General features: G+C 27.2%; 1 protein-coding gene across 3 annotated transcripts; it reads left to right on the forward strand.

Moving 5' to 3' along the window:
• Positions 1 to 2124: 2124 nt before the first annotated feature.
• On the forward strand, positions 2125 to 13982 carry LOC135925103 (RING-type E3 ubiquitin-protein ligase PPIL2-like). 3 transcript variants are annotated; one of them, XM_065460279.1, is made up of 8 exons: positions 2125 to 2143; positions 4513 to 4618; positions 7901 to 8614; positions 10827 to 11298; positions 12156 to 12364; positions 12651 to 12827; positions 13066 to 13297; positions 13824 to 13982. In XM_065460279.1, exons 3-8 carry the CDS (start codon positions 7967 to 7969, stop codon positions 13916 to 13918), a joined length of 1833 nt encoding a protein of 610 aa, XP_065316351.1. In that variant the 5' UTR covers positions 2125 to 2143; positions 4513 to 4618; positions 7901 to 7966; the 3' UTR covers positions 13919 to 13982. The 3 variants fall into 3 exon arrangements, with proteins under 3 accessions (XP_065316351.1, XP_065316353.1, XP_065316352.1); XM_065460281.1 differs by lacking the exons at positions 2125 to 2143; positions 13824 to 13982 and adding an exon at positions 13352 to 13499 and having other exon boundaries at positions 4382 to 4618; XM_065460280.1 differs by lacking the exon at positions 2125 to 2143 and having other exon boundaries at positions 4383 to 4618; positions 7943 to 8614.
• Positions 13983 to 16137: the final 2155 nt, after the last annotated feature.

Raw genomic sequence — 16137 nt, forward strand, 5'->3', positions numbered from 1 at the left:
TCGTCTAACAAAATAAAAGAAAAAAAAACAACTTACCAAAATCCAAAATATATAAAAAAAAAGAACTTACAAAAAATCAATAAATCAAAAGAACCCGAAAATGAGGGAACTTACAAAAAATCAAATAACTTACGAAAAATATCAGAACTTACAACCAAAGGATTACACAGATATCTCAATACTACTTCGATAACTCTTATAAATCAAACTTAATAAAACAAAATCTCAGAAAATTAATTCTTCGTTTTTGAAAATTTCAGCACAAATGATAATAGTTTTTTTTATTTTAAGCACATAAAAAAAAATTAATCTTATAATTTTAAGCATAAAAAAATTATTTTATAAATTTAAACATAAAAAAATTGCTGATCGTTTTGAAAATTTAATCACAAAAAATTAATGATGATATAAAATCACTTTTTTAAGCATAAAATTCATAATGAATAATAAAAAAATTTTTCCACAAAACTATAAAAAAATATCATGATATAAAAAAAATCTAAGTTTTTTCATTAAAATGATTGACATTTTTACTAATTTTATATAAACAAAAGGAAAAATATTGCGAACTACGACATCGTCAAGAGTAAGATGGTCATTAATAATAGAAAATGATGATTATGAATTGCAAATTGGAGGAACGAAAAAAATAGCGATGATAGGCTTTTCCGTTACTCCCAATTGACGGTAAACAATCTGCTTGGGAAGAGTTGGATATTAATTTAATAGTATCGGTTGCTCCACAATTTATTTAAGCGTTAGATATAAAATCACTCACAAGAAATGACCTAGGAGAATCACGTTTCGTTAGCTGCGTGGCCGAAAATGACAGAGGAAAATCTAAAACCGTTTTTCCAGCGCTCTATTTTACATATGGGGCGCCAGGGTTATATTAAAACATAATTATAAAGACAATGTTTGGTAGCTTAAGATTAACAAAGACATAGAATTTCATGGTAAGGATTGTGGAATATATCAAACAAATAACCCTAACGGTAAAAAAAAGGAAAATGACACTCCACAAAGAAACCATAGGGAAGAATTTATTAAGATTTTACCGAACCAATTAACCGATATATTATCTAGTAATAATAGATAGTTTCTATAAATGACCTGAAATACATTATCTTTCGACAAATAATTTTACTGAAGTAAGAAAAATATTGTTAAGACTTTTTGCTATTTTCGGTTATCCCATATTGTTACGGATATTGGGCCTCCATTTCAAAATTGAGCAGTATATGTGGCAAACAATTAGCTAGAAATGTATATGCACCTTACCACCCAAAATCCAACGTAGAAGCGAGCGGTTAGTACAAACTATTAAGAGTTTTTTTAAAAATACCTAATGATTTTAATAAAATACAAGATTTTCTTATCAAAATACTCCACAAATAACCACAAAACAATCACCAAACTCTATTATGCTATAAATTTTTAAGAGTTTTTTTTAGAAAAACACAATGTTTATAATAAAATAAAAGATTTCCTTTTTAATCATCACTCCACAAATAGCCACAAAACAATCACCAAGTTCAATTATGCTAAGGTTTAACCCATAGGATCCTTACAATTAATAAAATGAATATATCTTCACCGATACATGCCCCCTTACCAGATTTTTTAAAATATAAATGAGAAAGTATATACAAAAGATTTTAAAAAAGATATTAGGATACCAGATATCATTGTTAAACGAATAGGACCAATGACTTTTTAGCTGAGACTAAATTAGGTTTATGAAGAAGACATATTAATCATTTAAAAGACAGGTTCAGAAATTCCAATTTCATAAATAGAGAGGAAGGAAGAGAAGGAGAAACTATGCAAATCATACTACGAATGGATGAAATTGATCCTATACAAAAATCCATAGCCAAAAACATTGATCCTATAAAAAAACTCGATAGCCAAAGACATTGATCCTATACAATACTCGATAACAAAAGACATTGATCCAATATAACTCGATAGCCAAACACATTGATCCTACACAAGACTCGATAACCAAAACCAATGATATATAAAAACACCATCAATCATATATGAAAAGATTTCGATAGTACGGATCAACCCGTAGTAGGGAAGTAAAGTACAATTAGCCGTTATCTTTAAACGGATAAGAAAGCAATTTATAAATAAAGTAATTGGTAATAAGATAAATTATTAATCAAATATATTTGTCAAAGACCTGGGCCGGGCCGTATTTTAAATTTTTTAAATATACCGGCCGGGCCGGGCCGGGCCGGGCCTAAAAAATTTTTTTTTAAACATATCCGGGCCGGGCCAGGCCTAAAAAATTTTTTTAAAATATATCCGGGCCGGGCCGGGCCGAGCCTAAGATTTTTAAACCCGGGCCTTAATATTTTATATAAAAAATTTTACATTATGAGTTATTGGTTATAAGATTATATTATATTATAGTTATGATTAATATAATATTGGGTGATGGTTAACACTACCTAACACCCACAGATCGATCTAATTATTAATTTCCTGAAAGATACCGGAAAACTTCATTTTAAATTACTTAATATATTTTAATATCTAAAATTGCAGTGCTCCACTAGTCATTTTCAAATTGTGTTAGAAAACTTAGAAGTTAGACTTAGAACAGTATGTATAATTATCAAAGACCTGCAAGCCCGGCCCTAAGCCCGGCCCGGCTGTCATTTATTAAATACAATTTTAAGAAATTCATTTAACTCCAAATATTTGGAAAGTAATGCCCCATTAATAAAATCAACAATAGATAATACTAAAATATTAGTGGGGCATTTAAAACAAAGTAATAAATGCCAGCATTTAAAAGCCCTTTATCAAGATATAGAAGTCCGCTGGAACTCTAAATACAATATGATCAATTCTGTTTATTCTCAAAATGAAGAAATTAAAAAAGTTCTTCTAGAACATGGGAGATCGGAAAAGTATTATATTATAGACTTTCCGATCCTTCAGGATCTAGTCAACATTCTTGAGAATTTTAACAAATTACGACTGTTAAACAAACTGAATCGTTTTATGACAAATGGGGCGATGGTAATTCTGGTAATATGTCAATACCCGATGATGAATATTATAATTACATAAATAAAAAAATAGATGAAACATTTAAGGTGGATAATTTGTTAGAGTGGTGGGATTCTCATCAAAGCGAATTCCCAATTTTAGCAAAATTGGCAAAACGGGTATTGGCTATTCCTGCTTCAAGTGCAAGCTGTGAGCGGAATTTTTCCACTACTGGAAGAATTCTTGAAGAAAGAAGAAGTAATCTTCAACCTGAAAAGGTAGATATGCTTCTCTTTCTTCATGATAATTTGTGAATTTTTAATATCTTTCTTGAGTATAGGGTTTCGTCAATCATGCTGATTTTTACTTTGCAAACTGTCAAATATTTATTGCATTTATTATATTTTACCTTGAGTCATGAAAGTTTTTTATTATTTTTTTTACAATATATTATATAATACAATTATCTTCTTTTGTTAAAAATTTATATTATAAAATAAATTATATTAATATTGTGCAATTTGATTATATTTTCAAAATACTATTTATTATACATGCATTTTTTTAAATAGCGATTTATTTTTACTTTATAAATTAAATAGTAAATTAAATACAATATATTATATTCTCAAAATATTTTCCATTTTTATAAATTATATATTAGTTTTATTATTTTTAAATGCAATATAAAATATAGTATATGCTCAAAATATTATTACCATTTTTATGAATATTAGTTTTATTTTTATAAATGCAATATAAAATATAGTATATGCTCAAAATATCCATTTTTATAAATAACAGTTTTATAATTTTTATAAATTTAATATAATATTCTCAAAATATTAGCTTTTTACATGTATTTTTTAAATAAAAATTAAAAATCACAAATAGAATCTTTTATATTCAAAAATATTATTTGCACAAATTTTTTATAGTATCAATTTGTAATTAAATATCTGAATAAAATATGAAATATACTTATATCCGGGCCGGGCCTTAAATTTTAAATTCCGGGCCGGGCCGTAAATAATTTTTTAAAAAAATATCAGGGCCGGGCTGTAAAAATTTTTCTTTAAAAATATCCTCCAAGCCGGGCCGGGCCGGGCCGGGCCTAAAAATTTTAAAACCGGGCCGGGCAGGGCCGTGCAAATAGTACCTCTGCAGGTCTCTGATATTTGTTAATTGTGTATTATGATTAATTGATGTTTAACTGACGAAATAGATTACAAAGATGTAATAAAATTATTCACTGTTTTCACGGTAGTGCAAATTCTCCTCTCAAGCCAAAATAAATATTACCCTCCATCCTCCCTAATAAAAAAGGAAATTAAAATAATAAAAACAAAATTATCAAAGTAGGAAATCTTAACGAAAGAAGCATATGCAAATTCAAATCAGTAATAGAAAATCTAAATTAGAAAATCTAAATTAGAAAAAACCACATCTTTATTACCGCTTCATTTTCTTTTACCCCACCCTCTCCCCTCTCGCCGTTGGTAGAAGTGCTTGGTTTACATTTTTCTATCTACGAAAATATCCCTGTCATTTTCGAATCATTGAAGTCATATTATGCCACTCGCATGTATCTATTTAATTCAAGAAAAAGGTAAAAAAATTTTAATCACTATATATTTTTATACAATCTTCAATTTTTTTTTTCATGTTATACTATATTAGGAATTTATTTTTCATAGGCCTTATCCAATATTTGCCAACTACTTATATAGATCTGATATTTTCCGTTTATAATTTCATCTTATAAAATTTCCATATAAAGTTTTGATGTTTTATTATGAATGACTTAACATCAAATTTTTTCTTATTTGAATTCTAAACTATATCTTATTATAATATTGTAAACTTAATTTTATTTGACTATAATATTAAAATGTGATGCTTTGTTTGTTAATATGAAAGCTTAACAAATTAATATGTTAAGAATGTAAACATTACACTATATTGAAAGCTATAATATTGAAAACATTTTAAAAAAGTCAGAGGATAACTTATAAACATAGTAAAAAAAGTAATTATCTCAGCTGTATAAAATCAATAAATGAGACCCCATAAATGAACATCCTATGCTTAGAATACATTTTGAACTTTTTTTCTTAATAATGGATATATTGATGAAGCTTCCTTGATTCTTAATCAAATAAAAGAAAACTAGAAAATAAGTCTGCTATATGTATACATAATTTTCATAGCTGCAATTCAAAATTATAAATTTTTATCAGGGTTTTGAATCGTTAAGCATAATGGTTCGGTATGTTCCGGTTTTTAGTATATCGGTTCGGTTTATAAATAACGGTTCTTTTCGGTTTGTTCCCATTTTTATAAATTTAATTTTAAAAAAAATTAATCATTAACCATGTATATATTAATTTTAGAGAAAAATCTTTTTAATTTATAATTTCTTAATTAATTTAACCATGATAATCTAATAGATATTTTTATTAAACTTAGTAAATATAAATAAGACAAATTATTTTTTTTTATTTCATAAATAAATAAGATAAAAACAAACATGTGTAAATACAATGATAAATAAAATAACGCATAAATATAATAAAATGTATAATATTTATCTTTAAAAAGAGAATTAGAATGGACAACTAAAATATTTTCTAATATTTCAGGATTTAATTTAGTTCTCTGTGCAGAGAGTATGAACTTAAGGCTAGAAAATGCTCTTTCTACGGATACCTGTGTAGCTGGAACTGCTAGCACATTTATAGCTAACTTATAAAGTTCTGGCATACTATTCTTTACATTTCCCCAATAATTCAAAAGATTACTATCTTTTTCTAATCTCTCTATATTATCAAATGGCCGAATTATATATTCTATTTCTATACATTTATTATAATTTTCTATGCCCTGAGAATTATTCTTATTAAGACTTTCATGCGATTTTAATAAATCTTCAAAATCATCTAAATTATCTTTCAAATGGGAACACGTAGGCATAGTATTTAGAATTTCAATATTCTGATTATTTAAACTTTGTATCAAGTTCCAAGTTTTACAAAGATGTTTTCTGGCGATCTCTCTTTCTTCAAATGTTAAAAATATTATTTTAATAATAAATAATTTATAATGACTTAAATGAATATTAGAATTCTAAATTTAAAAAAACAATATGATTATAAATAAAAAATTATTATATTATTAAAATATTGCTGACCATTTTATTTATTGTCATTTAAATTCTATGATCCAAGTTTTTATAATGAGATAAAAAAATAATGAATGTAAAAAGTACTTGATTTCTATTAGATGTTTGTTATTAATAGTAGAATTATTTAATTTTTTCAAATTATTAGCAAGTAATTACTATAAAAGCTTATTAATAACTTATATATAAACTTGTTAATTTAGCCAAGAATAATTATGTGTGATTTTAAGATATCTTATCTAACTAACAGATAATTTGCCTAATCTCTAATAAAATAAGTATTTAAAGAAAAAAACAATATTGGTATTGATTATTGATATATAATGTTGATAATATAAAAATATTTAATTTGAAAAGAAATCACCAATTTAAAAAATGCCCCCAGATAATTAAAATTTTAAATTTAGGTTAATAATTTAAAATTAATTATATCTATAATGGTTTGGTTTGCTCTTTTTATATTTTCTTTATAACGGTTTAATTAAGGTTACAGTTCAGAAAATCATAATGGTTCATTCCGGTTTGGTGGTTTGGTTCAAAACCCTGATTTTTACCCTGATACCCTTATATTTATTATGTTTTTTTTAAAAAATATTTATATTGGAAATTGTAGTTGAAGGTTTTTCTTATATATTGAACTTTTCATTCACATGTACAATACTTATTAAATAATGGATTATCAGAATGCTTACATATCTATTGATTTTTTTTAACAAAAAAATTTATTAATAATATGCTAAAATTATATATATGTTTTTCTGGATTATTGATATATCTGGAATCCTTATGTGGATATTTGTATTCTCAATTTTAAATGATTTAAGCTGGTTTTAAATTTAAAAAAAATCTAATTCTAATAGAAGTCTATAAAGAAGTCTGATGATAATATAATTTATTAATAATATCATGTTTATTACCACCAATTTAATATATATTGAAGACAATAATGATTATTCAAATACTCTTTTGATTTGTTACACTTCCCCCAGACATATATTAAATTATATCTTCTTGATAAACCTTTTAATTAACTTATGATTTCTTATTGAGCAGCATAACATATTATATTGGAACTTCTGGTAAACTTTCATGATTTGGAATAACTACAATTTTTTAATGGATTCATGTGTTTCCACAATATTCTTCTGGTAGTTTCATACCTATCATCTTTTTAATCACTCTCTCTCTCCAACCTCTGGTATTGTCCTTTTTTTTAAATATAGTTTGTGAAATTTTAAATTTTCTTTCAAATGCAAGTCATGATTTTGACTTGTCTCGCATTGGATTTGCGATTTCATGTTCAAAATCCAGTGTAATACAAGCCAAATGTTAATTCCCCCTCCCCCTAAAATATCTTAACAAGAGATCTTTTGTCTCATGGTATTAGTGCATCAGATTGAGTGTTGTTAATGATTAAAGAATCACTTGCTTCAGAGAAATATTTGAATATTAGCTTGCTTTAATAATTATAATTTGGTACTAGTATATTACTGACCCTAATATATCAACCATCATTTAAGGGAGAATTGGCATGACTTTCCAAACAAACCAAGTTTTGAAATAAGATACTCATTTTCCACTATATTTATAGCAAAGGAAATATAATTTTCTTTCAATATTAATTTTTAGTAAAAGTTTTATAATTACTTTGTTAAAAAAATCAAAATTTAATAAAATCATATATTTTTTAACATATTATTAATTTAATAGGAATTGAGGGTATACTTACTCTTACAATATGTCTAAATAAAGCAAGACCATACTTAATGTAACAACATGGGCAAAAAACAACATCAAAAAGACAAACTTTACCTGACTACCACTGAATGGGTTTCAATATATGGGGGAAAACGTACACGTGCCAATTTAGATGCTGGGAGGGATGCGGCTCTTGCAGCTTCCCAGAATATTTTACCCCTCGATTTCTGTGCGCTCACATTATCTCCCTTTACATTTCCCGTTTCTACTTTGGAAGGGTACGTTTTTGATTTCATGGCTATCATGGAACTTTTCAAGAAGGCCAAAAAGCAGGTTAAATCCTCGATGGAAAAAAAGAAAGAGGAAGATTCATCAGGTGAACTTAGTAACAAATTAGGTGAAAAGGTTGCCCAAAATTTGCCAGAAGCTAGGATCAACAAACGCCATAAGCAAGACCCAACGAAATTAGCCTCTTCTGATCAATCACAGACTGATGCTAACCTTGGCCTAGTGCTACGTAACCCTGTAACTGGTACTGTAATAAAAGATGTGAGCAAGGAAATTTTCCCTTTAAAATTTCACCGAAATAATGCAGGAGAATTGCATTGCCCTGTTACCTTTCGAGTTCTAAATGACCGATCTCGAGTCGTTGCCATTCGCTCCACTGGTAATGTGTTTAGTGGAGAGGCCGTCGAGGACCTTAACCTTAAGACCAAGCATTACAAGGTAAAAAATACGCTATATAAAAATCATATGACCCTGCCCGGATCTACAGGTTCTCTGGTTTATATATTAAACCCAGTCATAATAATTGCTTAAAAAATTGTGCGACAAAATGAAAATGAATGTTAAAAAGATTTAAATATTAATAGAGAAGAGAAGATTCTTTCTATCTTGCTTTCTTTCTTGCTTTCTTTCTTGCTTTCTTTCTTTCTTTCTTTGCTTTCTTTCTTTCTTCTTTCTTTCTTTCTTTCTTTCTTTCTTTCTTTCTTTCTTTCATTTTTATATATTTTATTTCATAATATAATTATCGAAAATAACTCTTTTTAACACTTATTTTCATTTTAATTTTATCACACAATTTTTTTAAGCAATTATTATGGCTGGGTTTAATATATAAACTAGAGAACCTGCAGATTTTATAATTAAATCAAAAATTAATTTTGCGATTCACAAAGTACGTCATTTTATAAAAAAAAAGGACTATTTCAATAAGTATATGCATTAGAGGATTGCATGCGATTCATTCGTTTTATGTAATAATATATCTATTGAAGATTTTATTTATTTTGATTCTTAAGACCACCAAAAAGCTTGATTATCAAGCTTTCAAAAGCTAAAAAGGCTGATGTAGGTGAAAGAAGATAAAAATTGAAATATATTACAATGGCCCATCGCTATTTTAGCGATAAATTTAGATATCTTTTGGAATATTTTAGTTATGTAAGAAAACTGAAGCTTTTAATTCGATTTGTCTTAAAAAGTCTATTAAATTTCTACCAAGCGCCACGATGGAGGGTTATGTGCAGGAAAGGCGTTTAAGTAATTTGTGCACAATTCATATAATTCATGAAGATGGTAACTGATTTTTTATCGGAAAAAACTTTAAATCATCTGAAATGTGTTTGCGCATTAAAAATTTGTCTTTTCAGCAAATAGATGATCCATGTTATTTATCGAAATCAACTTTAAAAAAATCCTATTAATACAAAATAGGCATGTATATAGCCGTCACCTAAATCGAATCAAAAATATTTGGGGAATTATAAAAAATTTGAGGTAGTCACAGTCATCCTACAAGCAGAGAGATGATAATAAAATAATTAGGGCTGTGCCGATTCACATATTTTTCACCGATCCGATATTTCCGATATTGGTTTAAAACCGATCCGATATTGATACAGATTCGATATTTATATTGATTTTTCACCACCCCCCTTCGAACCAAATATAATTAAGAAATCAATATTTTTTGTGCAAAAAATCGAATTATGCAATTAATTTAATTTTTTTATTTCTAAAATAATTTTTAAAAAGTTTACGGATATTAGTAATATTAAATAAAATTCCGCAGATAACGCATTTTGCAAAATTATCTTTGTCTTTTGTAAAATATTTCCATAATTCAGATAACTTTAAAAAAAAATTTTTTTATTTAAAGTATAAATAATAAAATTGGGCATTATTTAAAAAGATTTAAAATAAATAATTGGGTGTTCCTTTCTATCTTTTTAAAAAAACTTTTAAAATACTATAAATCTATTTTTAAAATTAAATAAAATTTAAGAGGTGTTGTGCATTTGCATTGTTTAAAAAATAATTATTTAGAAAATATTATTAATGTAAAATAAATATACATAAAATAACAAAAAAAGAAAAGTAAAAAAATCGGATCAGGTTTTTACAGGTATCGGCCCGATCCGATATTTTTGGAAAACTCGAGATACCGGTGCCGATCCTATCCGATATTTAATATCGGCACAGCCTTAAAAACAATTGTAGATAAATTTCCCTAACGAAAAATGGCGGACCTTTTCTATTTGTACCTACTAAAATTTATGCACATAATGCGCGAGTTATTATTCGATTTTAACATTTTATATATAATGGTGAACTATGAATCTCTAAATTAATTTTTGAATTGAGTTAAAAATGTTTCTATATAATTTTTAATAAAAATTATAATAAAAAGCATGTATTTTATGTTATGCTTATGTGGGAATAAAAATAATAGGAAAAAATATTTTCAAAATCTTAGGCCTGAAATTGTTTTTTTGGCAAATTGTATGACATTAGATAGTATATGAAGATTCAATATTTGTGTTTTTGATAAAATATATTGCAATAGCTAGTATTACTATTATGTCTAACTTTTTATTTAATACCTTAATTGAAATATTTTTAAACGTCACCCCCCCCTCCCTCCCACCCCCTCAAGGATCTCTTAACTGATGAACCCTTCGTGCCATCCAAGGATCTTGTAGTTTTACGAGATCCAAAAACTGTGGCTCGTAAATTAAATATAGGTATTTTCAAACACGTTTTGGCGGCTCGTCACGCCCGCCACTTCGAAGCCGGTTCAGAGGAAAGTTCTAGTTCAATATCAGAAATAGGTCAAAAGACAATCGAAAAAGATGATAGTCGAAAAATTAGAACGTTGAATCGAATCTGCCCTGAGATGGAAGCCGTAATGTCCGAATTAGCTGAGTGGTCGAGCGAAAATTTAATAGCGAAAGGATCTAACAGCCTAAAAGTGGCTGAAAATGACGATTCGATCATAACTTACGCTCACTACTCAAAGGGTAACGTGGCCATAGGACTGACTTGTTCTACTCTACCTCCCCAAACTATGCAGGTCATGGAGATATTGGATAGCGACATAGTTAGATATTCCAAAATAAAAACCAAGGGTAATTTCTTATTAAAAAGGAATAATTTATTTTATTGAATTGAAATCATGAATTTTAGAGGCCGATATCAAGTTGATATTGGCCGATCACCGATATCGATGAGGTGTGCAACATGGTTATTTTTACTCTTATATGATATGAAAATGGTAAGAATAAATATAACACATCAAATTGCTTCTACAGTACTAAAAGTTATTTTATTCGGCTAGATATAATTAACACAGAATGGAATAGAATAAGCTTACTTCGTTATTCAAAACCAGTGCTAGCAAAAATCTTCAAATAAACATGGTGAAGTTTTTTTTGCTAAATATGTTGAGCAAAAAATCTTTGAAGATAAACAAATTTGTTATACATAAAAATCACAAAGGAAGATTTGCATATTTGGGCAAAATTTGATCCATTGAACACACTAAAGAATTATCTATTCTTTTTGATTATAAGATTTGTATGTGAAATCCTATTCAAAGCACTCAATACGGATCTACAAAGCAAATAAGCTAGTCCAATTTAAAAAGAATTATAATTTTTTTGAAAAATTATAATTCAAATATTAATATATCATAAATTATTGCCATTTTGATATATCGGATTACATCAGCTTTTTTTGATTATCTGCCGATAACCGATATATTAAAAATGGGCCGACATCGAATTCAAAAAAATTTCTGTATCCTAAAAATACCTTGGAATCACATATAAATGGCAACAATTCGTTATTTAAAAACTAAAAATGATGATGATTTAAAAACAAAGCTGTTTTATTTTATTTTCCCAGCCATTAGTCTTGATATTTTAATTAGTAGATTACTTCTCAACCAATATCTCATACACATATTTTTTTTATTTTTTTATAGGATATGCTCAAATAGTCACGAATTTGGGCAACCTCAATATAGAATTACATTGTGACGCTGCGCCTAGAATGTGCGAAAATTTTTTGATACTTGCCCGCAAAGATTTTTACGATAATCTTCTTTTTTTTCGTTCCATCAAACATTTTATGATTCAAACAGGAGATCCTAACTTGATGCAAGGTCAACCAATTAATTACAAAGATAAAAATGTAATTTTAGCCCTTTTTTTAAAATAAATAAATAAATTATTTTGATGTAAATCTACTGTTTTTTTTAGAAAGACAAGTTTAATTTGGATTTAAAAAAAAATATAATAAGTATTAGGATCCTTTTCTTGACATTTGAATGGCAAAGTAGATTTTCAAATTATAACGGGAGCATGTTGTCGCAATTTATCTCCACCTACAATATAATTAAACATGTTTGAGGCCCTTTTTATAACGTTTTTCAACATTTAGGAAACATATTATAGTTTTTTTTATTGTATATGAATAGCCCTTAAAACCCCGGAATTATTCGCATACTGGCTCTTACCTCCCCGACGAATTTGCGCTAGCTTCAAATTACAGACATAGTGGGCGTGGAATAGTCAGCGCAGCTAATTTAGGTCGGCCTGACACCAACGGTTCTCAATTTTTTATTACATTTCGCTCCCGGCCTGCTTTCGACAAAGTATAATAAAAAATTCAAGATACATTTTTATTATATAAGATTTAGAGAATATCATATTATTTGTGTTTGTTACAATTTTCGGGTTTATATGCTCAAATAAGGTTGGTGTATTTTCTTTTAATAGATTATTTTATATTTACTTATTAAATAATGTAATTTATTGCCCATTTTTAAAATTATATACTCATTTATAAAATTTTAAATTTGAAAATATTGGATATAACATTATATATCATAGGTACATACGGTATTTGCGCGGGTCGTCGGTGGGATGTCTACTTTAGACGCTTTTGAGAGGGTAGAAACGGATGAAAGGGATGCTCCAGTCCAGGAAATTTATATAAAGAAGGTGGTCATATTCAGCGACCCGTTTCAGGATTTTAAAGAAAAGGAGGACAAGGAAAAAGAAGAAAGGGGAGCTAACAAGTTGGAACAAGAGAATAAAAGGAAAGCGGATGAAGGACTGAAAGGTAATTATATTGATCATGATTTATTATTATTGAGCATTTATAAATACGAAACAGACCACGACCCGAAGCCAATCGAACGATTACAACTTCTCGAACTTAACGGGTTTTGCATGAGATACACTTATTGCTAATTTAACTTCACGATATCATATTTTTTTATGAATATTGTCAATTAGGACTAAAAAAGTAGTTGTTCTATCTCAAGAGTATCTATCTTGTTTTCTTCATTGAAAAATGTCATCTTGGGAATCAGAAATTTCGAGTTGAAATGGGACATTTAAAAAGAATGCTAATAAATAAAATACAGAATAAAATTGTTAAATCGTAATTCTAATCAAAAAATAATAATTTTTATTTATCTTATAATTAATTACAATTACTTCTTAGCAAAACCAGTTCAGTTTATTGTATCTTAATTCTTATTTTTTGGAAATGAAACACTACTGTGAATAAGGGCTTGCCCAGTGGTAAATATTTAAATTTGTTTTTTTTATCTCATTTTTTTTGCAAAATGTTAAACCTTTAGCGGATAGCGTTAATGTAAAAAGAAACTCAAAAATTGTCTCATCGAATGAAAAGAACAATAATATAGGAAAATATTTAAATTTGAAAAAGAATTGACGCATATTCAGAATCAAACATTTTGCATTTTTAATTTAATGTGTAATTATTTATTATTGTATATATAATTCTCCATGTATAATAAAATACTTAGATTATGTATTTGATTTATTGGCTAGATAATTTTTATTATTTACTATCAGAGTGGTGAAAAAGTTATGTAATCTGAAAATATAAAAGGGGTATGTAAGATTACAAAAAATCTAAAGAATTAAATTATTGTCCCTGGTAAATATTAACTGTCAGGACCGAAAATGAACCAGACATATTTGCTATCTGCGCTTAGTTTGGCCACAGAGCGGAAATAATTATTTTTTAAATAATTGATTACATTTAACAATTACTCAGAATATCATTTAATAATTAAATGCCAATTAGAATTACAAATAGACTCCATTTGATGAATAGAATATAGAATGATTCAATTAATACATGACCATGTGGTACCCCTTCTGAATGTCAATAGTAGTGAGTGTTGTTAAAAGGCTCGATCAAGATTTAGCCAACATAATATTATATAAGCCTCGAGATTTGACAAATAGAGGTCCAAATTTCTGACATCTATAAGCTAAATCTCGGCTTACATAATATTATTTTGGTTAATTTGGACTTTTTTTAAATCGACCCAAATCAATGCACAGTTTTATTATACACCTCCCCCTCCCCCGTGTTAAAAATAGTAAACATAAATTAAAACTATGAAAAATATAAATCTTGTATTTTATTGAATAAAATTGACAATTTATAGATCAGAATTATATAATTACATAAAACAACCTAAACTTATGGGTGGATATATTTCGCTTGTTACTATTTGGAACACTTTGTACATGAATCATTTTCCCTTTTTACTTTTTTATAATTTTGATTAGACTATGGAAAAAAAATTCATTTTTTCCTATTTTAAATTTTGATTTTTTGTAATAAGAGGTTTATCAACTCAACCCATTTTCTTTGCCAGTTCATCCTACCACCTAACCCCACGGTAATGGGCTACTCTATATCTTTAGCGGCTTTTTATAGTTATGATTAATATAATGTTTGGTGAAAGTTAACACTAGCTAACACTCATAGTATCTATTACATAATAAAATTATAGTTTTCCTTCCATGGAATAAATACGCAAAGGATTAAATAATATATGTTATATTTTTTATTAATTAAATTATCATTTTTATTTTTTTTATAAATACATAGTATATTCTCAAAATATTATTTACACAAATTTTTTATAGTATCAATTTGTAATATACTAAATATCTGTTTAGCAGAGTTGTTAAAGTAGCAAAGTAACTTTTTTGGTATCTAGCGGCTACTTTTTTTGTAATTATTTAATTTTTTATCGCTCTACTTTTTTTGAAAGTAGCTAAAGTAGCCGCTACTTCGCTACTATTAAAAAATATAATGAAGGTAAGTATAAACATGGAAATTTAAATATAATATAATTTTTATTATTTAATTTTGAAATTAAAATATAATTTCAATTTGTAATTTATATTTTCATTTGTATTAAACCTAAATCACATGTTAATAATTTAAAATGTCATTGCCTATGGATATCCAAATCGTTGAAAGTGATTCAGACAATGATATTAATGAAATGGAAGATACCAAGGGAAGAAAATGTTTTTAATAGCTATAATACAAATTTCCCATTCCCTAGATTTGAAAATTTTTTAAAATAAATATATAAACAAAACTGGTTTCAAATTTATTTGTCTAAAATGTAAAAAAAAATATTTCCCCAAATCAATCCAGTAGCTATAACCTCAAGAAACACGTAAGGTAAATTGTCATTTTTACATTCTAATAATATTTATTTTATAAGACTGTTCATGAGTTTTAAGGAAATCGAGAAACATCTAAATAATTTTGGTATAGGCGACTCTACATCCAAAAAGACTAATTCAATTCAAACCAAATTGATTAATAATGCAAATGACAATATTTCTCAGAAATTTGCTGATAAAGTTATTGTTGATTTTATCATTTATACAGTTCAGCCAATGTCCTTAGTTGATAATCCATCATTTACCATGATGATTAAAACTATCCCCCTGGTACAACAATTTTATGCCGCCAGACACTAATGAATAAAATAGCAAATAACTTTAAAATGATGAAAGATGCTCTAATAGTAGTTATCAGAGATATCATATATATGTACCACGGGAGATAATTGAACACATAACAGAAGGTAAAAACTTATTTATATTTAT

Source organism: Gordionus sp. m RMFG-2023, chromosome 2, assembly GCF_954871325.1.
Source record: "Gordionus sp. m RMFG-2023 chromosome 2, tfGorSpeb1-WG-v2, whole genome shotgun sequence".
NCBI lineage: Eukaryota > Metazoa > Nematomorpha > Gordioida > Chordodea > Parachordodidae > Gordionus > Gordionus sp. m RMFG-2023.